Source organism: Phocoena sinus, chromosome 9 (assembly GCF_008692025.1).
Source record: "Phocoena sinus isolate mPhoSin1 chromosome 9, mPhoSin1.pri, whole genome shotgun sequence".
Lineage (NCBI taxonomy): Eukaryota > Metazoa > Chordata > Mammalia > Artiodactyla > Phocoenidae > Phocoena > Phocoena sinus.
In genome coordinates, this window is record NC_045771.1 from 5,836,726 (window position 1) to 5,864,693 (window position 27,968).

Here is a 27,968-nt window from a genome sequence, read left to right on the forward strand (position 1 = left end):
CCCCCACAGGCCCAGAGCCTTTGTACACTTCATCTTTTAACAACAGACATCGATGGTGCTTTTGAGGGCATACATTTGACTTCCTCACAGAAGTCAACGGAAGCAAACGTCTCGAACTAAATGAAGCTCTAGACCACCCAGACATTTTCAACACTCACAACAGTTTAGGAGTTTGAGTAACTCATTGCAAAGTTAGGCTGACAATTTTTGAATATATTTTCCACCTTTTATTTCCATCTGTATCATCCATTTTAAAAGAATGACAAGAAAAGATTTCCACCCATTCAAACTGGACTGCTCTCCAAGCTTTATTGAAAATGATTCCTGAAAAAGCTGGAGCATTTCGGCCAGCTCCTTGACGGCAACCACGTGGCCCACCTGCCCTGTCACAGGGGCTTCCGGTGACTCCCGGAGGCAGGGAGAGCCTTGGGAACACACCTGGCACTTGATTTATCCAGCAGCCGGCTGCTGCCGGCTGCGTCCTGGTGCTGGACAGGCTTTTCATGTAATACACGTTTACGGAGGGATGCAGGGTGCAATGAGAACGGTTATTTGAGCTGGTAAGAGGCTAACAACATACCTTTAGAAACAGTCTTCTGTAATATACCCAAGAAACCCTACAGAGACTTGGAGAAAATATACCTTAATTTCTGACAGGTATCTTACCTTAGCCAGCAGTGAATTTAATAGGACAGAAATGCATCTAAAAATGCTAATTAAAAATAAGTTGCTTTGGTTAGCATTTAAAACTTTACCATTAATAAAAGATTTTATTTTTGTAAAGAAGAACTTTGAATACATATATATTCTGAATTTCAGCCTGGAATTTCAAGTGCCTACTTTACTAAGCTAAGCACAAAGCACGGACGTTTCAGGCTGAGGGCGTCTGCCACCGTTTGTGTGGCCGTGGGGGCCGATGCCTCATCGTCAGGCCCCCCAGAGCACTTGCAGTGGCTGAGGATCTAAAGGACATTTTCGGGACGGGGCAGAGAGGCTGAAGCAGGAAGGCAGAGCTGCATCACGGGAAGGAGGAGACAATCGAGCAGTGGGCTCAGGAGGGCAGGAGAGCAGGGCAGGATGAAGAGGAGGAGACAGGGCCCACTTTCGCTCCCATGAGCTCCTCCTGGATCCCTTCCCTAGCAGCCACCCTATCCCAGTCCTTCCCATTTCTGGGTGGGGAAAAAACGGAGCCCGGAGGCTGGCATTAGGGTTGCAGAACCTGAAGGCAGCTGGGAACTGCAAGATCAGGCCAGACGCAGCTCAGTTCCCAAGACGGACCCTGGGGACCGGCACCCCCCCCACCGCCGGACCCCACCAAGTCTCTTACTCTTTACATCCCTGTTCCCCGCCTACCCCTCCCGCCCCCAGGTAGGAAGCACTCTGGAGCAAAATCAGATAAAGCGTAAGAAAAAGAAAAGACCTGCATTACACTCTTCATAATGATAGAATTTATGAGCAGAAACTTAGTGCTCACTTCTGTTCATCACTTAGTTTCTCTTTGTTGCTGTCTTTATACTTTCTACGTAGGATAAGTACTCTGCAATAATAATTTCTTCGTCTTCCAGAGTTGAGTCAAGGTAATCTTCTTCATGTTCTGGAATATCTTCCAGGATTTCATTCACAGCCTCTGTCTCCATATCTTCATCTGTTGAGGCGCTAGAGGTCCCTGCAGTAAAGAAGTGCAGCAACAGGGGAGCTGAGGGAGGAGGACAGAAAGAGAAACCTCCACGGGGACCAAAGGGACCCACGTCAGCTCCAGCTCGGCCCTCCCACACCACAGCGCCCGAGCAGCCCGAAGTGTGCATGTCTGCGAACGCCCCTCGCCGCCCCCGCGAGCCTTCGCCGCCCCACGCCCCGCCTGCCGGCTTCCGCTCGAGCTGACAGTCCCTCCCGTCGGTCTTCTGAGACCGCAGACCCACCTGCAGAATCAGACGGGGATGTGGGTGGCGTTGCTGAAGAATCTTCCGCCGAGAGCCGCAGGTCAGGAGGAAGACTTCCACCGTTGTGAGCGAGGGTCTGAGCCGCCAGCTGCACGTTTCCCCGGAACACCCTCAGGGCAGCCTCGGCCGCTGCCGCGTCGAAGCCCATGTACACCAGCTGGGAGAAGGCGGGACGGCACTGGCAAGGGCCCAGGCCACACGGCGCAGCGCGTGCCCGGCACTCCCGCCCCCACGCAGAGCCGGGAGAGCCAGGTCTCGGGGGAGACACATTCCCAAAACCCACCGCACGTGTGTACCACCGGCCTTCCCGCGCTAACGTGCGCGTGAGGCAGCTTGGAAAGGAAGGAGGAAGACCTGAGGCGGCCACGCTGGTGCCCAGTCGCCTCAGAAAGGCAGCCGGCTCGCAAGCCAGAGGCAGCGCTGCGTGCACAGACCTCGTTGTCGCCGGGACCCTTAGCTAGGTCTCTGCAGCGCACTAGGCAGGCTAACGTGACGGGGGGCACACGTGGACATCCCTGCAGGTCACAGGCAGGGGAACGGGAGGCGACGCACCAAGAGGCGTGTGTAGAAAAGAGGAGAAAAGCCCGAAGAAAACCTTCCCACAGCTTCCCTGTTTCCTACTCTGAAGGAAATGCCTGCGCCCCGCGTCCACCCGCTGCAACTGCTGCACGGAGGCTGCGCCCTCGGGCGGGCCGGTCACACCTGGAGCCCCGGGAGCCAAGGACTCGGCCCTGCCTGGCCGCCAGCCTTGTCCCGCCAGCCAGTCCCACACGAGGCTGTGCGGGCGGAGAGGGGCACAAGGCGCTTGCACTCACTTGGTCAATGGTTTCCCGAGAAGGACTCTCTTGATGGCTGTTGGTTTCCGGACCAGAATCGTTTAACCACCACATCTGAGGATGACTGAGAAGAATCTAAAAACGTACAGGGATACCCGTTACTCATCACTAACATCCGCTCGGTCACTCAGGCAGAGACTGAGCACCTGTCACGTGCTAGGCAGGCACAGACGTGGGACACACAAACAGGTGTAGAAACTGTGGTGGGCAAGGCTCAGGGTGCTGTGGAAGCAGAGAACAGGGACCCCTGAACAGGCTGGGGCTGGAGAGGCTGCTGTTCAAAGGCGGCTCCCGCCAAAGGTCGTGTCTGAGTTGAGGTCTGGAGGACGAACAAGATTATTCAGGCAAAAAGATCGCATCTGAGGAAGCAGGAAAGGACTTGAGAGCAGGCGGAAGGATTCCAAGAAAACAGAAGCTTCTTGCAGCTCAGCCTTAGGGGTGACAAGGTCCTAAAGAGCTATAAACGGAAAGCTATAAGCAGTCCAGGGCTGCCCAATGTGACTTCTCTTTGGAAGGTGACATGCTCTAGGTTTACAATGTCAAGGAGAAGAGCAGAGTTCTTTGGACCCTTGATTTCTCTGTCACATGATACTTAACCTTATAAAGCCCTTTTGGGGAACTTCCCTTTTAACACTGAATACTTCTATATCGATCAAATGCATTTATGTACTATTTGTATAATTAAAAACAAGTTTTGAGCCCCTTCACATATTCAGAATTTTAAAATTTCTCTAAGAAATCAAATTAGATATTCAAATAACATTTTGAATTAAAACAATATATTAATACATATATTTGAAAATTCAGTCGACCCTTGCACAGCGCAGGAGTTAGGGGCGCTGACCCTCATCGCAGTGGAAAACCCACGTGTAACTTACTGTGGGCCCTCGGTATCCACAGTTGCTCCACATCCGCAGATCGTGTAGTACTACACATAGTATTTACTATTGAAAAAGGTCCACGCGTAAGTGGACCCACGCATTTCAGACCCATGCTGTCCAAGGGTTAACAGACCGACTAATGGGGACCTCTGAAGAACAGGACGGGAGGTCTTGAGAATAAGAGGCAAAGGCAGGGCAGGCTCCCCACTGCCTGCAGGATTCAGTGTGAACTCCTCAGCAGGGCAAACAAGGTGACGCGGCCCGCCTAGCCCCTGCCTACCTGTCCAGCCCCATCTCTGGCCATTCCCCACCCCGCCCCACCTCCAGCAGGTGTAACCCCGGCCTTGGCAACCCCGGGGCTCAACTCCCCCGGCCTCATGCTTCAGCCCTTAGTGCTGCCCCCGCTTTTCCTCCGTCTGCCGGGCCCCCTCCCGTGACCCGCCCCCCAGCTCAGCTTGCAGCTCCTGCCTCCCCACCCAGTGCTGCGCTCCCACATGGTAGCCCTTACGCCACTGTGCTCTCTGCGTCTGTCTCCCCACTAGCCTGTGGGCTCCCCCAGGGCAGGCGGCGTCTCCGCTGAGACTCAGCACAGCGCCTGCCTCATTAAGTATCCTGTCTGCTCCTTGAACAAAAATTGTAAGGACGTGGACCCGGGCAGAGTTACCACTAATTTGGATCCCAACCTGTTTAGTCACTTCTGAGGACTTCTTTAAAAAGCCCCTTGGCCAACATGTACTATTGACTAAATAATAAAACTAAATATTCAAAGAAAACATTTTAATTCAAAAAAATTATATTAAAACTTCAATCACCTTTCTTCCACCTTACTGTTAAACTCCCGCTGCAGACAGAAACCTTATCAAAGTTCCTGCCCTGTGAGCCCTGCGGAATCGTGGACAGGCACTGAGGTGGGTGGGGCTCGTCACTCTGGCTCTGCCACTGGGTTCGAGAACAAGAGAGTTCCGACCCTTAGATCCAAACCAGGAATGAAGAGGAAGGCCCGCAGCCGTGGGGCTCCTGGCGTCAGGAAGGACAAGAGAGCAGCTTCAATGAAGAAGTGGAGGGGTGGCGCCTGGGCCGGGAGCAGGGCTGCTCAGGGAGGCCAGAGGCCGGGGAGGGGTTACCTGCAGGGACTCCTCCAGGTTCCCGCTGGCCTGGTGGAGCGCCTGCTTGGCTGCGCGAGCGGAGTAGCCCATTCCTTTCAGATAGTTTATGTTCTCCAGGCGGCGTCTTTTCTTCTCTTTTTCCTCCTTCCTTATTTGGTCCAATTTCTTTAGGAAAACAGCAGAGTTACCAAGTTAGGGATTGCGGTTTTGTAGAAAGTCTTCTCAATCCATGCTCTATAGGAGTCTCAGGGTCACCAGGCAAAGTGAAAACCACAAGGTGAGGTGACCCTCTCTCTCCCCGTCCCACCCAGCATGAGGGCCACTAGGGCAGAGACCAGGGGTGTGCTGCTCGCGGGGAAGCCCAGCGGGAGCCGGAGACGTCAGGCCAGGGAGGGAAGAGAGCACCTCGGGGACCACCACCTGGCACCAGAACAGGCCCCTGGGAACCAGAGGGCACATCCTGAGGACCCCCAGAGAGGTGGACGTGCCTTCTTCTAGGAAGCAGGGGGAGGAGCTTCCTGGATGGATGGGAGGGCTTCTCAGCCTCTGCTGAGTCACCTGGGATCTTACCGAAATGTGACTCTGAACGTGGGGGCCGTGGAGGGGGTGGGTGGGTCCTAGATGGCGCCCAAGCTACCGATCCACCCACCACTCCCTGGGTAGTAAGAAATTGGTCCACTTAAAACCCCAAGAATGCTCAACGCCAGGTGACAAAGGTCACCTACCCCCGTGGTTCTCAACCCCGAGGCTCAGAGGTGCCTGGCGTTGCTCCAAGAGCCTGAGGAAGGCCACAGGTTCAGTCTCTTCTCCTCTTCCCACCCCAGCCCTCATCAGGAGAGTTCTGAGTTTGTTTTGAAAGCAAGTACCACTTTATTTTATTTCTATTTATTTTTTGGCTGAGCCGTGCAGCCTGTGGGATCTCAGTTCCCCGAGCAGGGATCTCCCCGGCAGTGAAAGCGCCGAGACCTAACCACCGGACCGCCAGGGAATTCCCACAAGTATCATTTTAAAAGGATTTCTGCTGATTAAAACAATAAAACTAAAACAGGTTTGACAACCACTAACTGAATCCAACCTCATTATTTTGCCAATGAGAAGACAGAAATCTCTCAAGACAGTTAGGCGACCCAGTCAAGGTCATCACCGACAGCAGAGCAGAGAGACAGCTTCTGCACATTCTAGAAACGGTCAGCCCTCGGCCCAACACAGGGAGGACAGCAGAGAAAACAGCTTTTTCCTTTGATGTATCTCCTCCTACCTCCATGGTTCAGTCCAAGCAACAAGGGTCCCCTCTACATTCTTACAGCAAGAACACGGCCTCACCTCTTAGGAGAAGAAAGGAATCCTCGCCACGGAACCAAATACTCCAAGCTGGCAGTAGGACTAGGCAGAAGGGGTGACTGCCCACAACATTTCCTGGGATGAAGACAACCTCAGCCTGTAATTTCCTGTTTACAACAGTGGAGAACCTACCTGTGAGCAAGTGGGGCTGACAACGGCTAGGCAGCTCCGCCATCCCACTGCCCACCCCCTTCCCCGGGGCTGTGGTCTGCACACCCACTGCGCCCTCTAACTGCCTCCTCTGGGCCAGTCTCTGAGACTCCGAACCCTTCTGCACAGGCCCTGCAGCTCACGCACCTGCTCCAGTCCCGCAGCGGCCCCTCCCCACACCCAGTCAGGCGCCAGCACTCCTGGGCTCCGGCTTCCAGGCCCCGGCTCCGCCTCCCAGCTGACCCTTCCCGCTTCACCACGAGACCCACGCGGGCCGGCGGAAGTAGTCCGTATCACTCACATTTCCACTTTGATTCACACGTACACACCATGTAAAATGCCTCTACCCCATCCCATCCTCTGCTTGCAATTCCAGCCTCTTCCACTTATATTTCAAAAGGCTAATAAGAAGCACGATTAACATTCAAGCAGAGAAAGACCCTCCCAGCCAGCCAGCCAGCAGACACAGGCCTCAGAGCTGACACAAAGTTGGGGCCTCAAAGGACACTTTTTCCTTATTACAAATGCCTAAGTCAGTTTTCTCTTAACCATGTAGATACACATGATATTTCTCTTTATACTAGAATTAGGAAAATAAAATAAACCAAGGAAATGACAATAAGCATTGCACTGCAAAGTCTTATCGACACAGTAGGGTCAAATGTCGTGAGAGAACTGGGTTCTAAAGTCACGGCTGTGTACAGGCAAAAAGACTGAACATCTCTTAGGAAGGCCGCCACGCTGCCTCTCACGGCCTCGGAACACTTCAGCACTGTCAAGTGACCTCAGTTTCATTAGTCTGTTTCTTTTGCCAGATGAGAAACTGGCCCGTACTCGGGGCCACGAGGTACAAAAAAGCAAACTTTTAGGAATCACCTATTACCCTCTACTCAGTGAGACGTTCAAACCCGGAGCTTCCGGAACTGAGAGGACAGCAGATTCACGGGAGCTCACATGCAAGGGGACTCGGAGCTGGTCTTCCCACCAGCCACCCCAGCTGTCCCTAGGGTGTGGGAAGCTGACTAGTTCCCCGAGTAGGCCCTGACCAGCCTAAGCTAAGCAGACAGGCTCAAGCCAGTCAGGTCTTGACATTCCCCTGGCCACGGCAACCGGCTCAAAGGTGGCCAATCAGTGAGCAGCTCAGAACGTCTCTGAGGATTCTGGGACCCAGACCATGCTCTTGGTGTGATGGGATGACCCCGGTAACACAGAGGAGGCAGAGAGACAGAAACTAGAACTCAGCGACAGGGCGAAGCCACTGAATCAACTAACCTGAGACCCAGCCCTCCTCTGGGCTCTTTACAATTAAGTAGGCCAGTGAATCCCTCCCTTACCCCCTTTATTGGGTGTTTAAGCCAATCTGAATTTGTTGCCTTCAACCAAAAGCATCCCAACTACACATCCACTGAGTGGAAGAGTGAGCAGGGTCAATTGCCCTATATACTCTATTGTTCTTTTATTTTCTCCAAGGGCTTATAAATGCACATCTGATAGGACACTATTTTTTTAAAAAAACACTTATTTAAAAAAAAAAAAAAAAACACTTATTTTTGCTACTTATAAAAAGTTAGGAAGTGAAGTGGTAACTTTTACCATTTTATAGTATCTTTTGGCTTTTCAGAACCTTCTGTAAAAACTCAGAATGCTGTTCTCAGATGGGAATTAGAAAGTTCAGGAGAAAACCAGAGCCTTAGTTCAGGTTTTGCCACCGATTTGACCCATGACCCCGGAAAAGACAACCTCTGAGCCTGTTTTCCTCATTTGTAAAACTACCATATTCGATATGGTAACATTCCTTCCAACTCTGAAATTCTAAAGTTTTTTTTTTTTAACTGTACTTATCTCTAATTGTTTTAAATGATTATAGTTTTGAATCTTTGCTTTTATAACATAATGTTAATTGTTCATATGATTTGACTCATGTTTCCAGGCAAGGATGACATCCTGAACTGTAACAATGGCTCCCTGGAAAACACAGACCCCTTTAAAATGGTTTCCAGAAATATACTATGATTAAAAAAGAGAGAGAGAGAGAAAGAAGACTGCCTGGATAACTGTACTTACGAGCTACCTGCCACCATAGCAAGAATAAAATGAAGGAAACTGCACTGTCTGAAAACTGATGCAATTAAAAAAGACAAGTTTTTCTCCTGACTTCCAAGTCTGAAGCAATAAAGAGTTCCTTGTTAATAATACCTACTACGGAATTTTCTTTTTCTGTTCTTTCATATCTGAGAGCTAAGACACTTTGGAAATAATTTTGCTATTGCCTCAAGTTTCACACCTACTCAAAGGCAAAGGCCTCAACCAAGCGTTGCCAAGACCACATTAAGGTACCTCTCTGCGGTTGGTGATGTGGGCGGCTGCGTGGTCCACGTTCCCGTCACATGCCCTTAGGCCAAGCCGAGCTTCCTGGGCACTAAATCCCAGCTGCATCAAACTGTGAACTTTTGATGGATCAATATACAGCTCTTTAAAGAGCTGACATGCCTACAGACAAAGAAAAATATAAGAATCATGTAACCATAGTAACATTAAAGCTTAACACAAAGCTAAAACCTAAAGGAAATTGGATTGTACCCAATGTGAATTAGGGTGTGTCAGATTTTAGATAAAACCTCTAAATGTGACCTATTATCAACCAGTGCAAATGCAAACAGACAACACCCTCTCTGCTCACATGACTTATATGCAGTATAACATGAGAAAACAGGCTGAGGATTGTGGGAGGGGCTGGTATCCATTATCTCCTCCTTTTTGGTAATAAAGTCCCCTGAATTTGAGCTGAGTGTAGCCAGAAGGTCTAGGACAATGGCATGTGGCAGAAATGACAGAAGCACCTCCTGAGTCACCCCTCTAAAGAGGCTTGCCCCGGACTCTCTCCCTCCCTCTGCTGGCTGGAAGAGGCACTGACAGGACACCAGTTGCCCCACTGCCCTGGCTGCTCACCTCTACAGCCAGATGAGAGAAACGGAAACTTCTAGCCAATTAAAGCCACTGACGTTCTGAGGTTTCCTTATTACAGCACCTTGCCTGTACTCTCGCAAATACAGATGTGTTTACGGTATATGTGAAGGAGGGACTGGGAGGGAGGTGCACTTTCCTCACCAGTCACACACCACTGAGTTCATGAAATACTTAACTTCTGGGGATTAAAAAACTAAGTACGTGAAAATGGTCACAACTTTGGAGCATCCATTTTCTTACCTTGTTGAGATATTCATAAGCCTCTTCACCATTTCCACTGTGATAATTTCGGATACCTTGAAGCAAGTAAAGTCTTAAAAACAAGACTTTCTCTTTTCCACAATTTCCCTAGAATTATTGGGGGGAAAAAAGATAAAACTGTCTTATTTCTCATTACAGGTCTGTAATACTCACATTTATAATTCCCTTCATCTCCATAGGGGCCAAATGGCATTACTAAAATGTTTCTATCTTCACCATTGCTGATGGCAAAAGTAAGGATCCCAGGGTACAACGGCATCGCCTGTCCCAAACAGAACACCTATCTCCAGGTGGCCAGGACAGGGGGCCCCCCTCTGGTCAGGAGGGAAGTATGCAGAAGCCCAAACCAGGAATATCTCTTATGTTGCCCTGCAATTCCCAAGCAGAATTCTGATGACCTGTGGAAACTGCCTAAGAAAAGTCCCTATTCAAAGCCCAGCTCTGGAGCTGTGACTCACTCGTGTGAACTGTCACTGTTCAAAATGGCTATTTTCTGCATTTAAACCTTTCATTAGGCTCTAATGAATACAGTCACCAGCTCTCTCGGTCACGGTGATCAATGGGTTTCTGTGACTAGAAAACTGTGTTCCTCTGGTCACAGGCTAACTTATAAGATGTTTAACAATCCCCTTAAAATATAGCTTAAAAAGAACACATTGCATACTACTACCAAATGAATCACCTTTGGCAGCAGTCTCAACGCTTTAACAGGAATAAACTCAAATTCTACAAATGGGCTCACTAATACCTAAAACTAATTACAGCAACATACTTTTATGTGGACCAGTCTCTGATGATTTTCTCCATAACAATTTTTAAAGCATTTCTGGGCCATGTTTAATTTCTTCTCTGCATCGTCCAGGCATTCCAGCTGTCCCAAGCGGAAGTAGCACCACGCTATGTCCAGCTGGAGTACTGCATAGTTGTCCACAGTGTCCAGCAGTTCTCTGCAGCACTCGCTGCCAAAGACAGGAAATGACATCACTGACAAGAAGCAGTAAAAACCTTTTTGTGAATTACCGGAATTTTTTTTTTCCAGTTTTTGGTGTATTTCCAAAGACTACTCTAAGGCAGAGATCGCAATGTTTATGAAGGGAACTATATTTATAATCTGAATCCTTCCAAGGGGAAAAAAAAAAGGAGTTAGGGCTCAAGAAAAGAAGCTCAACACCACCTGCCCTGGTGGGGGTGGAGAGAGACAGACAGACGCACACACACACCCTTGCCATGTTGGGAAACAGGCTTGGCAGGAAGCGGAAATCGGGGCCACTGTGTCAGAACCCTTCAGCAAACGTGGGGAGACCATGCTTTAAAACAGTGGTTTCCAACCCTGACTGCAAATTAGAATCACCAGGATGTGAGGAATTTTTCTTTCCTTTTCTATTTTTTTTTGTTTGTTTTTAAGAAATACTGATGCTGGGACCGCACTATATCAATTATAACAGAAACCTCTGGAGGTGGGGCCTGGATGTTGTATTTCTAAAATCCCCCTAGGTAATTCTAATATACAGCCGAAGTTAGAACACCAAAGCTTTAAAAGCACACTAAAAAAAAATAAATCCTTCCTTACTATGAACGCCTCAGTTGATGAAGACTCTGATGAGGCATTCATGTCCAATCACATTAAAGGAGGGGAAAAACCATCCAGACAAATGCCAGGCTCTGAATGCCTAGCTGACCTTGGGGCCCAGGTGCAGGTTAAATGCTACTTGGCAGCTGTCGCAGCAGGCTGAACCCAGATACAGAGGAAGGGAGAAGACAGCAAGGCAATGGAAGGTTGACAAAGATGGACATCGAGATAATTTATTTTGATTTTAAATTGTGATTATGTTAGAAATTCATAATGCAAATCTAGATCTCAAGTTTGAACTCTCTTCAATAAGAAAGTAAAATTTGGAACATTCACAAACTTCAAAGATCTCATCTGTTTTTGTTTGTATTCTACTAAAAGTAAGACCGCTCTGGTATAAAACTACAAAACCTGCGTGCCCTCAAGCTTCCCATCCTGCCCATCAAAATCTGCTTGGGGTGGGGGGCGGGGAAGAGCTCTGATTCTGTCATTTATGTTTGGTTTTTTTTTAATACATTTATTTAGTTAATTTATTTTGGCTGCGTTGGCTCTTTGTTGCCGTGCGCCAGCTTTCTCTAGTTGCAGCAGTGGGGGCTACTCTTCGTTGCGGTGCGCGGGCTTCTCATTGCAGTGGCTTCTCTTGTTGCGGAGCACGGGCTCTAGGCGCATGGGCTTCAGTAGTTGTGGCACGCAGGCTCAGTAGTTGTGGCTCGTGGGCTCTAGAGCGCAGGCTCAGTAGTTGTGGCGCACGGGCTTAGTTGCTCCGCAGTATGTGGGATCTTCCCAGACCAGGGATTGAACCCGTGTCCCCTGCACTGGCAGGTGGATTCTTAACCACTGCGCCATCAATGACAGGGAAGTCTCTGTCATTTATGCTTTAAAGCAGAAGTCTCCTAAGTGGAGTTCCTGCACTCCAGAGTACGTACAAGACAATCCACTGGGGTGTAAGAATAATCTCTCAGAGCAGGATTTTCCTATTTATTTGTGGTTTCTTTCTTTGAACATTTCTATTCTTTGTGAACGTTTTGTAACATACACACCATATTTTACACACATGCACACACATCCAGATGTATGACCAGGTGAGGGGCACCTTCTCTGAATCTTCTGCTTGGTCTGAGAACTTGACATTGAGAGGAGAGGAAGAAGTTCATGGACCATGGGCTGATCTTACACTCCAGGTGAGATTTATTATAACAGAAACTTATTACACTTGCCTCATGAGTTTTAAATTTTTTATATAAAATAAAGATATTAATTTCAAGAAAGGTAAGCTAAGCTTAGGTATCTGCTTTTTTTAAAAGGAAGGTTGGCTAAAAAGTCATTTTTAGTTTTATTACTGGCTGTAAGGAACTGGATTGTGTGTAGTTTTTTTGTGTTGTTTCTCGATACATGGGTTCAATAAATACCATTAAGCGATGCTTGGGATGCAGTTAAAAAAACATGTTACTTGAAAAGAGTGGTGTGACCTTTTCAGGGCTTAGTTTTAAGCTTTGTTAGGTGGGACCAGAGCAGCCTGTAGGGCAGAATTAGCCCTTCTTCCCACACCCTACTGAATTCTCTAGCCAACGCCCCGTTTCCCACAGGTTATTATCCGCCCTCTGTGATCTCTCTGCTTCTCTGAGGTGGTGCTTTCCCAGCCTGGGGGCAGGGCAGGCATGACCTCACAGGCCTGTGCTGACCATCACTCAGCAGAAGACTCCAGGGGCGCCCTGTGCACTCTCCCGCAGGCAGCTCTCTCCTCCCACCACTGTGGCCTCCCTGGATTCCGAGCTCCATCTCTTCCACTCAGGGGAGACCAGGAGGCTCTGCCTGGGTTTCTCCTCCGCACACTGAGGCCTGGGAACTCCAGGCAGTGAGCTGAAACAATTCACAGGGTTCCACTCGTTTTGTTTCCCTGCCTCAGGGACCACTGTCCTGCATTGCCAGAAAACCACTGTTTTTACACATTTTGCCCAGTTTTTCAGTTGTTGCAGGGGGGAGGGTAAATCCGGTCCCTGTTACTCCATCTTGGCCAAAAGTATAACTTACATTTTTAGCTTTAAATAGGGGAAAGAAATTACTCTCAGTCATACTACATACCATACCACAAGATGTACAAAAGAAAGCTGTGATAGAACTTTGAGCCTACTTGGAGCAGGCAGGAAAAACATCAAGGGGCAAAGGAAGAACAACTTAAGTTTCTTCCACCTCCACCGCTGACTTGCATTAGAGTTGATCTCTTTTACGAAGAGAGGGAAGGCGCACAAAAATTACGCTAATAAGTTGACCTGAATAAACAAATCCCCAGTAGAAAAAAACAGTATTTTCTACTTAAAAAGGCGCTGACAATTATTATTGGATTATTATGTCTACTACTCACTGAACATGTTAACGTACCATGAACTGAAGAGGGAGTTATTTTTTACTCAGGGTCTCCCTGAGACCTGAAAATGATTTCAAGGAGGTGTCCAAGGTGAAAAGACTGAGAAAGGCTCATACAGATCAAGGTCAACCATGTCTCAATAACTGCTGAAGCTGGATTATAAGTGTATGGGAACTCAATATATTAGCTGCTATTTTTATATGTTTGAAATTTTCCATAATAAAAAGTTAGAAACAATTATGGAAGCGAATAAAAAATTTACCTGAATTTAAGGACCTAACTTACAGCCTGCACTGCTACCTGTAGCAGAAGAGAATAAAACTGACACTCAGAAAAAAGCAAAGACAAAGAGGCAGAGGAGGAAAACCAGAGAGGCACCAAGCCCTTGTTCTGGTTACTTTCAGCTTTGCCCCTCCTCCCAAATATTTTAGACAATAAATCCCCCTTTTTGCTTAAATTTAAGTTTGTTCACTTAAGACACAAGGGTGCTGCCAGTACAGCTGGCAAACTATATATACTTACATTTATCTTCTTGAATGTACTGTATATATTGGGAGTTCCTCAAAACAGAAAAGAAAATAACACTGACATTGTTACCTTTTGAGTATTTCAAACATCAAGTCTATTTTTCAAATATTTCATCTGCCTGGATTATAGCTTCTCAGTACCATTTCCCATTAACAGGAACCAGGAGCCCTTGAGAAAGTGTTGGCTGTTGCTCTGGGGCAGGAAATATTCAGGATGAGTCTGGACCAGCTCTGGCCACGAGAGAGCAGAGACTACAAAGATTACCCCAGGATCGGGTCAAAGGGATGCAGGACCACCTGCCAGCTGAAGACAGCCAATTTAAGCTCTGAGGTGTGAAGTGTATCAAATGTGTTAAAATCCATGAGCTCATACTGATACTTAAAAGAAAAAAAAAGGGCTTCCCTGGTGGCGCAGTGGTTGAGAGTCTGCCTGCCGATGCAGGGGACGCGGGTTCGTGCCCCGGTCTGGGAGGATCCCACATGCCGCGGAGCGGCTGGGCCCGTGAGCCATGGCCGCTGGGCCTGCGCGTCCGGAGCCTGTCCTCCGCAACGGGAGGGGCCACAGCAGTGAGAGGCCCGCGTAACGCAAAAAAAAAAAAAAAAAAAAAAAAAAAAAAAAAGAAAAAAAAAAAAAGCAGGGAAACCTCACTGGTGATGTCATCTTTGGAAGATGCTAGGGAAGCAACTCATTTATTCTGAAAAGAAGAAAATAAAGAGAAAGAACCCAGCATTTTATTCTGTCTTTCTGTACAAATTGTACCCTAGGAGGACCAAACAGCGGTAAGGAAAAATATTTTTCAAAAGAATTCCAGCAATAAATGCAGAAGGAATACTACGTTATCACCATCTTGGAGCGCCTAATGAAACAGTGGATTTGGGGAACGCTCATCAACATCTACACCAAAATCACTAAGTGAAAAGCTGACAGGGACCTTATAACGGACAGTGCAGGCTGACAACATGTCATAAGAAACAGACATGACACCCTACATGCTTGTTGTAAAAAAACAGTGCCTATGTTTATAAAATGCTTTACAGGGAAGAGAGATCAATTAGAAATGCGACGGGGAGAAACAGTTCACAAATCAGTCTACACCATAACTACTCTTTTATGTTAACCATCTTGGGTGAAAATCGGAAGTGTGAAGTGCACGGGGTGGGGGAAGGGTGCTGTGTATAACTGTCATCCTCCTTCAAACTTGCATTCACCAGGTACAAAAGCACCTACCAGAAATATCTGTCAGCGTCCAACAGACATGGCAAGGCTATTCCATATTCTTTTCTTTTCAGGAAAGCTCTGCCTTTCTCATGATATCCCATAGCTAACATAAGGGCCTAGGAAAAAATAAGGATTTAAAAAAACATCACTTTAAACTATAATAAAACGAATTATATTAAAAGCATATTAAGCCTAAAGAAATCAAATATTGTGAAAACAAACAAACAGACAAAAAACTCAAGATCACAACTAAATCTAAAAGCCAAAATTAAGGAAAACAGCATTAAACCTTCATTTCATTTAAACACTGAAACCAAGAACTCAATTTAACATGGCTGAAATGGTCAGAACCGGCACCTGTCCCTTCGTTTTCATCACTTTATTTTAGTATTGGCTGATCTAGATCTATTTCTAGTATCCCTAAAACTAAACATAAAAAACCAGCCAGTAATGACTGTATCTTTTCGAAAAAGAGTATTCATTTCACTCTCTATTCTTAATCAGGTTTTTTTCTGAAGTATTTGTCAACTGTAGCATTTCTAAAACAATTTTTGCAAGGTGATCCAGATTTCTTTAAAGTTCATTAATATTTTTAGATTTGAATTTGTATATAATTCGATTTTGTAAAGGTTTCCCCTAAAGATCTAAATATCATCATTTAATATACGAACGTAGTATCTGCAGTGGGCAAACAGTTGCCATAAAAAATCAATTCAATGAGATTACAAAGTTCTCTTATTAAAACTTAACTTTAATCCTTAATTTTAAATCCATAATTCATATAGTGAAACCGACTCAAAAGTGTCCTTTAAAGACCAAAAAATTAACTTGACCCACAGTCACTAAAGCTTTTCATATAAGAAGCTACTGGACTCCAGCTCAGAGACTGATCTCATGGGCCAAGTCGTAGATGCTGCTAGAAAGACCCCCTTGGATATGTTCAAAGGTAAAACCACTTCACCCTTACTCCAAATTAGAGAACGGGGCTGTGGAGAGACAGGGGAAGAGGTGGCAGAATCATCTGTCACACTTTTCCCAAACTACCTAGCACCCCAGCCTCCCCTTCTGATCCATCCCTTAGGGAATGAGGCCCCCAAGTAAAATGAACTACAGCAAAACAAACACTGCCACAGGAAGCCACTGCTCCAGGACAGTGAGGTCCTGCCGTTCTGTACTCAGGCACTGAAACTCACAGGGAGACGGCCAGATGCAGCGGTCATCATATGGTCATGTTCTCTGTTTATGAGCTGGAGACTGAAAGCTGTTTCTAATCCTTTATAATAACATTCCAAGATAAAACAAATAGAAAACCACTTCTGCTCTGACAGCAGATCAAAGAACAAGCCATAAATCTTACAGTACTTACTTTTCTTTCTGATGGAGGGATTCTGATTGATCTGCCCGTCTGGTTAGCTATGTCTAAGTATGGTGTGGTTTCTGGATCCACCACCATCTCAGCTGCAACAAAACCAAAAGGAACTCCATTAGTTCAATGTTAAAAAGCAATGATGGTGACATTAAAAATGTTAGACTGTAGGGGAAGAAAGGCCAACAAGAAATGTGATACTCCCCTCCCATGCACGCTCCCGCCCATTTGCTGCGTGATTTGCTGCCACCTTTGAGGACTTGAGCGAAAGTCTGAAGCTCTGTGTACCTCTCTCTGCCAGTATCTCCAGGCCTCTCTTAGTCCTCTGAATTCTTTTTTCTTTTAGTCTGGCTTCATTCTGCTCTTCTTCTTCAACCTGGGAGTTTTTCCTCACATCCTCTTCAGACTGTTTTAGTTCGAGCACCATAGCTTTTACATTGTGGGTCACTCCCTGTTCCTCAAGTGTCTTCCCTGTCAAAATCAGAAATGCATGTTATAAAAAGAGTCATTAAATTTACTGGGTAATAGGCCATCTTCTATGTTAAATGGAATTCTTAAGCCTGCGTCAGCACTTGCAAACCACCATGCCACATGATCGGTAAGAAGATGTTTAAATTTGGCTGTTTACCTATGTTATTGTTAAGCACTGGTTAAAATCAGCCAGGGAAAATGAGGTGACTAAATTAATCATCATAAGATCAAACTAAAGCAATCAACTGTTTGAGAATCTACTACAGAGAGAGACGTGATATCTCCCACCCTCTAGCTGGAGATATAATCCAGTTCTCAGCAATGGACTGGAGGCCAGAGTGCAGTGGCGCACTGTGAGAGGTAATTTACTGAAGTGGGTAAAAACAAACACCTTGGGTTCCATCCCTTCTTAACTCTATAGCCCTGAGTGAACCACTTACTGTCCACATCCTCATATAAAAAATGGGAATAAAGACAGAGGTAGAAGTTAATGGAACAGAATGAAAGAGAATATGAACAAAATCAAAAGCTGGCTCTATGAAAAAAATTAATCAAATATACAAACCTAACAAAAATTAAGTCAAAGATGCAAAAAAACAACAAACAAAACGAAAAAGGGTAACTATAGATAGTGAACATTATAAAATACCAAAATAATATTATGAACTATAAGCATATAAATTTGAACACATTTCTAAAAACTCTAGTTGGACACACATTCATATGCATACGTACATATACGTACACATATATATATTTAGAAACTCGACAACCATTCTAACATTTATATTGAAAAATAGAGGACTTCCTTGGTGGCACAGTGGTTTAAGAGTCTGCCTGCCAACGCAGGGGACATGGGTTCGAGCCCTGGTCCGGGAAGATCCCACATGCCGCAGAGCAACTAAGCCCGTGCGCCGCAACTACTGAGCCTGCGCTCTAGAGCCCGCGAGCCACAACTACGGAAGCCTGCATGCCTAGAGCCCATGCTCCGCAACGAGAAGCCACCGCAATGAGAAGCCTGTGCACCTCAACGAAGAGTAGCCCCCGCTCGCCGCAACTAGAGAAAGCCCGTGCGCAGCAACGAAGACCCAATGCAGGCAAAAATAAATAAGAAAAAAAAAAAAAAAGAAAAAGAAAGATCCATCAATGGCCAAGTTACCATGATAAAGAAGAGCCAAGAGGGAGACTCATCTTACTAGATTTTTTTTTTTTTTGCGGTACGCAGGCCTCTCACTGTTGTGGCCTCTCCTGTTGCGGAGAACAAGCTCCAGACGCACAGGCCCAGCGGCCATGGCTCATGGGCCCAGCCGCTCCGCGGCATGTGGGATCCTCCCGGACCAGGGCACGAACCCGCGTCCCCTGCATCGGCAGGTGGACTCTCAACCACTGCGCCACCAGGGAAGCCCATCTTACTAGATTTTAAAGCCACAACAAACAAACAAACAAACAAACAAAAACCTCTGGTGAGACTATCCATGCAGCCCTGGGCTTGAGGAAAGAACTTCTTAAAGCACAAACAATAAGGTGAAAAACTGATGGATTTGATAACATCAAAATCAAGGATTTCTGCCTAATGAAGGATACCACAAACTAATTAACATAGAGATGCGATGACAAACATTGCAAAGATATCTAAAACAGATAACAGGAAATGGCTAGAGGTGATGCTGGAAAGGACGACTAGGGCTAGGCTGTGAAGGCTGCATTACATCAGGCTGGGATGTGAACCTGACTCTCCGTAGGCCATAGGAACCTAATGGAAACCAAACAGACTACAGTGCTTGCCCGAACTGCTGCAATAGCTAACTGGTCTCCCAAGGCCATTCGTGTCTCCTTCGCATCCATTCCCCTACTGCAGCCAAAGTGATCTTTGAAACACAAATATAATTGTGTCTGCTCCCCAGCATCAATGGCTTCCCACCTCTCTAGAGAGAAGCCCTCTAATACCGAGTAAGGCTCAAGTCCAGGGTTCCTCAGCAGCACTACTGGCGTCGTGAGCTGCATTAAGTCTCTGTCGTGGGGACCGTTCAGTGCCTTGATGTTCAGCACCACTGCTGGTCTCTTCCCATTAACTGTTATGAGCACAACCTCTCCTGGCCCCCTGCTACCAAGTCATGACAACCCGAAATGTCTCCGGACATCGCCAAATGTCCCCTGGGTGGCAAAATCACCCCTGGTTAAGAAGCACCACTATAATCTTTACAATGTGGCCTCACTGCCTGGCCCTCCATCCTTAAGAAGCGCTACCCTCCGCTCACCTACTACACTCGGCCGTATTAGACCTTTTCAATCCCTCGAATTCACACGATGGAGCTGTAACATGAGGCTCTCTGTCTGGAGCGCTCCCCACCGCAGCCTCCTCCCCGTCTTCACTCAGCTTTAGTTCTTCTCCCTCAGGGAGAATTTACTAGAAACTCTATTTTACTTTGAGCACGCCTAGACTTCCATTCTGTAACATTTCACCAGACCTGTACTGAGTATCTTTGGAAAAGTTGCTTCCTGCTTTACATTTTTATTTTAGTAAACTCTAAAATAATTGGTTTTGCATTATATACGTGATAAAGCCACCCAAAATTTTTGAACAGAGGAAGAGTGAGAAAAAAAGATACAAAGTCATTATTTCTCTATTGACTTGATTTAAAAATTCTGCATACTTTGCCATAACATACCTAGTTGAAGTTGTTTCTTATTTATGACAATTTTGATATAATTTTCTTGAAATCCAAAGGTTTCAGCTATCCTGTAAAATAAACCCGAAAACTATAGGTAACCAAATTTGTTATTTATTATCCATTAAATAGATTTTAATCATGATAGCTATTTTATACATTCTTCTCAGAAACACCGAGTATTCCAATTTACTGACTCACAACATTACTTCAGATAATGTCAGCTTACTAGATGGTTATTTGAAACTGTGTCAGAGACAGTGTCCTTTTGTAAACTATCTGTTTTACTATTTGGTTCCTTGTGAAGTAGAGACCACTGGTGCTGTGTATCTGTTTGAACAGGAGGGCCCTAGCTGCATGTCAGGAGAAAAGCCATCCTCTATACCTTCTGCGGTCTCCTTGGAGGAGCCCATAATAGGGGGAGTTGTTCCATACAATCTTCTGCTCATTGTGTGTTGAATGAATGATGCTTCCTGAATCCATCCCTAACAGCCCTGATGTAGACCAAAGAAGAAAATGAGAAAAATCACTTTAAGAAACACTGACTGGCTATCTCTGGAGGTATTCAAAATACTTACCAGTTAAAAATACACAAGTAGATGAAGTAATTGACCAGGTCTCAAAAGTTAGATTTTCACTGGTATGTGACAGGCAGGTATTTTTTTTCTTTTTACAAATGGGCCAACAGCCTGAAACTGGCTGAAATACTTCACTGAACACCACAGCAAGCTATTAGTGCACTAAGGAATAAAATTCAAAACTAATGATCTGGCCAATATCAGGCTGTCTCCTATTTCTATCACTCATTCATTGATTCAAACACGTAGCAAGTACATGCATCCAGAGTTCCCACCTGATCTCAAGTTACACCAGGAAGTGAAGAGATTGCTGCAAGTCCTGAGTTCTCACTTTGCCCTTAAATGCCAGTGTGAGCCTGAATAAGTCCTTCAGCCTCAAAGCCTCAATTTTCCCCTCCATTCAGTGACGATAATCAAACCTGCCCCATCTCTCTTACAGGATGGCCAGGGAGGATCAAATGAGCGGGTGTAAAAGAGAGCACCTGGGGCACAGGGCACACAGATACTTACTTAGACCTCAGTTCTCTGCCAGTGACATGCAGTCGGGTCTCCAACAAGTTTTTCCTATCCTATTTAAAAATAAGACAAATAGAATGCACTTGAATTTGACACTTTTTGGAGCTGTTATTCTGCCTATAAAACCAGACAGGTTGATATCAGATGATGTAAATACTCGCATGCCTAGCATGAAGCTATTGAACAAAACCTGACGTGTGCTGACCCTGTGACCCGGAAGTCCTCAAGGGGGCAGCAGTGTGGCAGCACAGGCAGGGCTTCAGTCTCTGGGGGAAGGTCAGCTGCTCAGTGGGGTTTGTCCCCTGTCTACTCAAGGGAGCTGGCCTCTGCTCCACAAGGACCCATCCCACAACCTCTGGCACTAGGGCCACCTCAGTGAGCAAAAGAGATAGTCCCTTCGGCGCTCCCAGTGAGGAGGGAGCAGCAAGACATGTTCCTGGAACCTTTCCTTCTCGGATGGCTGGGCTTCAGAGGAAAATACGGGACCACCAGTGACACCTATGAGACCATGCAAATCATCTGCTCTGATTTCATACTCACCAATCAGCTTTCTGACTGGTGGTCTGGTTTCCCAGGTACTTGATACTAGCAATGAAGAGTCCTGTATATACATACTGCCCTTTAAATTCCCAAACTGGCATTCTGAGATAGATACATATATCATTTCCTTCTTCTAATAAAGCTCTTTGTTTTTCCTAGAAAATTTTAACAGCTTTATAGAGAGGTAACTTACATACCTTAAAGTTCCCTGTCTAAAGTATAAGAGTCAATGGTTTCTAGTATATTTACAGAGTTAGACAAGCGTTATCATAATCGAATTTCGGAACATTTTCACCATCTCCCCAGCCAAACATGTGCCATACCTCCTATGCCCTCCCCTTCCCCCACCACAGACAACCATGAACATATTTTCTGTCTCTATGGATTCACCTACTCTAGATATTTCCTATCAACGGAACGACACAATCTGTGGCTTTTTGTGTCTGGCCTCTCTCATAATGTTTTTGAGGTTCATTCATGTTGCAGAGTGTCGGTACCTCGTTCCTTTTTATGGCTGAATAATAGTCATTGTATGCGTGCACTCCATTTATCCACCGACACACATCTGGGTTGTCTCCACCTCTTGGCTATTGTGAATTGAGCTGCTACAAACGTTCATGTACAAGTTTTCGTGTAGACATAGTTTTCATTCCTCTTGGAGTAGAAGAGCTGGGTCATATGGTAACTCTTACACGCGCTTATTTTCATTTCTTCTGAGAATAATTAACATTGATCAGTCTGAAGAGGCACCCTTGGGTGCCCTGCCTCAGTAACATTTCTGGACTTCAACTACTGAGGACGCGGCCCTGACACAGGTGGCCCAGGTTACGGTGGCCCTGCTTGGGCACTCAGCTCTGCCTCTGGCTTCCACTGGCATAGAAAAAAAAGACGAATTCCTTTGTGATGTGTCCTACACAGTTTTAGAAAATCTGAAGTAATCTTTTATTCCCCATTTTTGCTAAATGTTCATTCAAACTCTAGAAAATGTAAGAATGTTGAAGCACAGCTCTGTGAAGCCTGCAGGCCAGACTACTTTGTAAACGGTCCAGCTTAAGAATCCATAAAATTGACTTTTAAGTTTGTAAATGTTCAACATGTAAAGTAACTGAAAAGAATTTTATCTTTGGATTGTATCTTCAAAAAGAACTCATCATTTATTTAATCACATCACTAAGTTAACTAAGTATTAGTAACCATGTAAATTTGGGGAAACTACTCACTTTTTTTACCCGTGGAGGTAAGAAGACTTCGATCGTAGCAATTCCTGTTGCTTTATAGTGCTCGTTGCCTGTGCCACGCTCCACTGCTTTGCAACGTATTTCTTCTATTATCTTTTCTACTTCATTTTCACAACATTCTAGCTTGTCAGAGTACTTCTTAGCAAGGTCCTATAAAGAAAAATTTAAAAACACAGATCAATACAGTACCAGCTCAAAAAAAAAAAAGTATAATACAGAACAGTGCACGTGGGACTCTAAGGCAAAATAACTAATGAGTGGTGGTCACCCCTGTTATAGTGAAATCCAGACTGTGGCTTGACATCTTGAGAGGTGTAGAGTTTAGAGAGGACCCAGGGAAACATCAAAACCAGGAAAGGACAGGAAAATAGGCCCAAGAGAGAAAGTAAGACCAGTTGGGATTACACTAGGGGGGAAAAGCAAGGTGGGCTGTGACTTATGTGACTGCAGTATATACACAATTATTTTAAGGAATAATGAACTGTTCAATACCACGAAAGGGTGGGGACAAAAAAACCAAAAACACAAACAGAGAACATTCTAATTTTCCTAACTTGTGAGAACAAGTCAGGTTATACGACGGTGTAAGTATATATTTATAATAGGGGAGATGTTCATGATACACATAAGTTACAAAACAGATCAGAGGACTTCCCTGGTGGCGCAGTGGTTAAGAATCTGCCTGCCAATGCAGGGGACACGGGTTTGAGCCCTGGTCCGGGAAGATCCCACATGCCACGGAGCAACTAAGCCTGTGCGTCACAACTACTGAGCCTGCGCTCTAGAGCCCGTGGGCCACAACTACTGAGGCCCGCGCACCTAGAGCCCGTGCTCCACAACAAGAGAAGCCACCACAATGAGAAGCCAGTGCACCACAAAGAAGAGTGGCCCCCGCTCACTGCAATTAGAGAAAGCCCGTGCGTAGCAACTAAGACCCAACACAGCCAAAATTAAATAAATAAAATAAAATTTAAAAAACCCGAAACTTTCTGTAATTCTCTAGAAAACATAAACATAATTACTCAGTGAGGGTTTTCTTCCCCCTTCTGACACCAACCAATTCTGACACCAACTGGATGTCCTACAACTCAATTCAATTCTGTCATTAACGATCTGGAGTTAGAGGCAGACTCCACAGGCTAAGGGCTCAATCCCACAAGTCTGCCTTCATTTCAGGCACTAGGTTACCCACACTTCTGTCTGACTTGGCTACAAAGTCAAGGGTCCCTACAACCCCTACCCCTTCAGGCTTGGTAATTTGCTAGAACAACTCTACAGAACTCAGGAAAATGCTCTACTTATTATTACAGTTTATTATAAAGAGTACAAATGAACATCTAGATGGAGATGTACATGTGGCAAAGTCTGGAAGGGTTCAGAGAGCAGGAGCTTCTGTTCCTGTGGAGCTGGAGTGTGCTACTCTCTGGCACAGGGACGTGTCTGCCAATCTGGAAGCTCCCCAAATCCATCATTTAAGGGTTTTTATGAAGGCTCCATTATGTAGGCACGATTGATAAAATCACTGGCCGGTGGTGAGTAGCTTGATCTCCAGCCCTCTGCCCTCACCAGAGGCTGGAGGGTAGGGCTGAAAGTTCCAAGCTTCTAATCAAAGTCTGGTATTTTAGGCGAGCAGCCCCACCCTGAAGCTCTCTCCAAAGAGCTGCCTCTTAGAACAAAAGATGCCCCTGTCACCCTTACCACTCGGGAATTTCCAAGGGTTTTAGGAGCTCCGTGCCAGGAACTGGGGACAGAAAGCAGCTTTCTTATTATGCCACACCTAGCTTCTAAGCCAAGAAATTATAACAAGCAAATTCGGAAGAAAGATCAGAAGGTTTGCAAAAACTAAAAAGTGAGTCCTGTCAGGAACAAGAGAGACAGGAAAACCCTAAGACCCTGACACAGCTATCACTATCACCTCCCAAGCACGTCATTGTGTCACAACACAGGACAATTTGATGCCCTCCTGACAATCCTTAGTCCTTGATAAATGTTACACTGTTTATCTCAATATACTCAGACTGAGAAAACAGAGAAGTACATTCTAGGATATTCCAATATAATAGATTTCTATCAAAAATGATTAACGTTCCTCAGCTTCGAAAGGCAGGCAAACTTCAATTTCTAGAAGTTTCACTTATGTAAAATGATGCCATTTCTGATGATACCATAAAAAACCAAGGCATAATTATTAGGAAAATATATTTTGGAAAAATGAACAGATAGCCATAGTGTAAACAAAGCTGGGGGAGGGAAGCACTGTTTTACAGCAGACCACAGTAGCAAGGAGGGCTGAGAACCCACCAGGACACTAACCCTGAACAGGTCACACACTAAGCTTCTGGCAACTGGAACTGCCCTGCTAGCAGGAACGCCCAGATTAATAAACTTAGGTAACATCATGAAGGTATTAGAAATGATATATGCCAAAATAATTAGATACCATTCTCATATAAATAAAATCTTTTAAAATAAAAATAAGCTTGCCAACTGCTAATAAAATGTGGGACCTGCTTTTCACTCATGTTTTTGGTTATGCCAAAGGTTTACCTGGTTGTGCCTGGCAATTTCTGGTGACTTCAGAATCTTACTTACCAAGGAGACTTACAACACTACTAATTATTAATGTCTTAAAAGGAAAATACCTTCAATGCCAAACCAACTTTTTTATTTTCATCCGTATATGGAGGTTTCCAGAGTTGAATTCTGTCTTCCCTTAAAAACTGGGTCAATTTTGCTTGGAGATATTTCTTTTGCGCCATCCTTGAAAGCAAAACAGTACATCACTGATACCCCATGCCACATTTCAAAGTGTTTTATAACTTACCTAATACACTGATGGGTTTTCTAGAGTAAGCAGAGGTCTCCTCCACTCCTCCTCCAGTTTAGTCTAAATTACTTTTAGACTAGGTTTTAACTAGCTCCAGGCTTCTCTAAAAGATATATATATTACATACAGACTGAAATATGTATTACATATGCAATTATATACATTGCATAAAAATACATATTTCAAAGTTGCTAATATGTAGCAAGGTTTATTACACTTTTCTATTTCTTAACCTGCTATTATTCTCTAAGAGAAAAGATAAGATAAATCCCTAAAGTAGTGAACTTAAACAATTTGATGCAGAGCTTATCAATTCTCCTGTATGTTGGCTATTTCAACAAAAAAGACCAATCACCTTGGCAGGTAAACATGAAGAAAAGCTAGCTTGAACCATGAACTATCCATAATAAATATTTTCTATATCTGAATTTTTTAAATTAAAAATTTAGTGTTTACAATACTAGAAAGTTATGCATGCTACTTTGTGATAAAGCATAAAAGCAAATCTACATATACTATTCCAATCAATACTGGCTGGGTCATCATTTTACAGATGAGAAAACCAAGGCCCAAGTTTGTAAAATGACTCAATCAAGGATGCAAAATTAGGCAGCACCATAACTAGCACTGGGACTTCTGCCTACAACACTGGACCATTGGATTCTGCCTTCTATCACTAAATCCCTTGCTGTTTCTCTGTCCTGTGCATGTAACTACTCTCTCCCAAAGAATCACACACAGCAATGGAGCTGTCTACTCAGCCTTCACTAGCACACCAATTCAAAGGGGTGAGTGAGGTTGCTAGAGAATCAAACAGCTGACAGGGGCAGTACAGCCAAAACAGATAAGCAGTTAAGAAAAGTCAAAAGTTATTACTCTTGAAGGATGAAGACACATTCCAGAGAGTGAAAAAATATGTAAGAGTTAATGTAACCTAGATAAGTAACTTTCTTTTTTTTATTCAGGGCCTGTATTCCACACTCCCCAAAACTCAAGTCACCCGATTTTTAAATCAAGTTTGAGAACTTAAATGTATTCCATAAGCAAGTGTTTTAAAAGAAAGTTCAAATCTATTTTATATCAATTTGGAGTTAAGAAAGAGGGTAATCAGGATAGCGGGGAGAAAAGGGATAAAGAAAAAAAACACATCAAAGAGGGGGTTGTGTGCATCCAGGTAACCTACAAAAGAACCCCAGATTTTCAAGCACTAATAAACTGCTTCTCACACAGAAAAGCATATTAGCACTTACGAGCATTAGCTTTCCAAACACAAATAACTTACAGGACCACTACACAAAGTTAGTTCTCTACTGATAAATGTTCAGAAATTCCCACGAAAGTATCACTTGTGGGGAGAGGGCCATTTACTGGAGCCAAGCTATCTGGAAGGCTGAATGCACAGCCCTCTGGCATCCAAGTAGCTACCTGACCAAAGTCTCAAGGGATTTCCTAAACCTAGTGTGCGGCCCACACTCCACCCAACCAGCAAATAAACAGCAAGGAGGGTCTATGAACCACCACTTATGTTTGAGAAAAGATTACACCACTGTCTTGAAACTTACAAAACTTCACTTCCAGACAACCGAATAAACGAGGATACATATTTTAAACCAAAATGGAAAAAGGTTTAATAAATCAGTTTCCGATTTTAACTGGAGAACTGAACGTTTCATGGATGCCATACAATGTTCGGCAACACAGCACCCCACCAAAAGCAGAAATTCATTAGCACTACTGCTCTAAACTGAAAGCGAAAAGGTATAAAACGTTCCTTTAAAATTTCACTTTCACTTTTGTAATAATCGATCAACGCTACCTTTCCCCAGAGCTTTTCAAATATCTATCTATCTATATATTCATTCAAAATACATTAATTTTTCTCTTAGGCAGACTATTACAAGAATCTTGTATTAAAAAATAAGAGTATGGGAAAGAGTTGAGAAATATAGAATCAGATCGTCAAGGCTGGAGAAAATAAAGTGTTTTCTCATTAAACAGCAAAGAAAATTTGTCTTTGCAAATAAATCCCAAATGGCATATCTGGAATTACAGTGTTATATGACTCAAGCTTTTTGTATGGCTAATTAATTTAAATATATACATATATTTCTCTTTCTCCCTCCAAAGACACTATTCAATCTTCTTTTTAAGTACCCAGTACCTCAGCCCAGCACAGAGCAAACCTAGGGCGCGGCGAAATGCCGGCGCGACCTGAAGCCCCGGCCCGCCGACCCCAGTCCCGGCCGAGCCTCCGCGCAGGGCGCCCACCTCCCGCCGCTGCGGTCGCGCCTGACCCACACGGGGTTGGCGTCGGGGTCGCGCCGGGGGACCGGGGGCGCCAGGCGGCGTGGCTGAGACCCGGGTCTGGGACTGGACGTTCGGCCACCGTCTACTCACCTGCGCCACCGCCGCGCCAACCGTAACCCGCCGAATGCCCGGATGCGCCGGCGGCCGCCGTTTGTTTTCATTCCGGGTGAGGCCGGCCCCGCCCCCGCAGCCTCTGTCGCCGGGCCGCCCCGCCCCCACGCGGCGGCGAAGCAGGGTTGTAGGCGGGGCTAATGTGGGGGCGGGGTTGTGGGTAGGCTGTGGGCGGGGATAAG

The 27,968-nt window shown here is 45.3% G+C and overlaps 2 protein-coding genes across 4 annotated transcripts in view; one reads left to right on the top strand and one right to left on the bottom strand.

The window, feature by feature from the left end:
- WDR86 (WD repeat domain 86) overlaps positions 1–8,449 on the top strand; it is a 36,978-nt gene extending 28,529 nt beyond the window's left edge. Inside the window, exon 7 of the mRNA XM_032642884.1 lies at positions 8,185–8,449. Within this exon, the coding sequence (XP_032498775.1) occupies positions 8,185–8,202 (18 nt within the window). The 3' untranslated portion in view covers positions 8,203–8,449. The remainder of the gene's footprint in view (positions 1–8,184) is intronic.
- On the bottom strand, positions 205–27,864 carry NUB1 (negative regulator of ubiquitin like proteins 1). 3 transcript variants are annotated; one of them, XM_032642877.1, is made up of 15 exons: positions 27,766–27,864; positions 25,184–25,301; positions 22,524–22,691; positions 20,758–20,816; positions 19,670–19,740; positions 16,818–17,000; positions 16,530–16,621; positions 15,173–15,279; positions 10,255–10,441; positions 9,462–9,569; positions 8,592–8,744; positions 4,782–4,928; positions 2,756–2,851; positions 1,920–2,097; positions 205–1,666 (listed from the first exon to the last, which is right to left on the bottom strand). In XM_032642877.1, the coding sequence occupies exons 1-15, from the start codon at positions 27,834–27,836 to the stop codon at positions 1,488–1,490; spliced, it is 1,917 nt and encodes a 638-aa protein (XP_032498768.1). In that variant the 5' UTR covers positions 27,837–27,864; the 3' UTR covers positions 205–1,487. The 3 variants fall into 3 exon arrangements, with proteins under 3 accessions (XP_032498768.1, XP_032498770.1, XP_032498771.1); XM_032642879.1 differs by having other exon boundaries at positions 27,637–27,775; XM_032642880.1 differs by lacking the exon at positions 27,766–27,864 and adding an exon at positions 27,663–27,681.
- Positions 27,865–27,968: the final 104 nt, after the last annotated feature.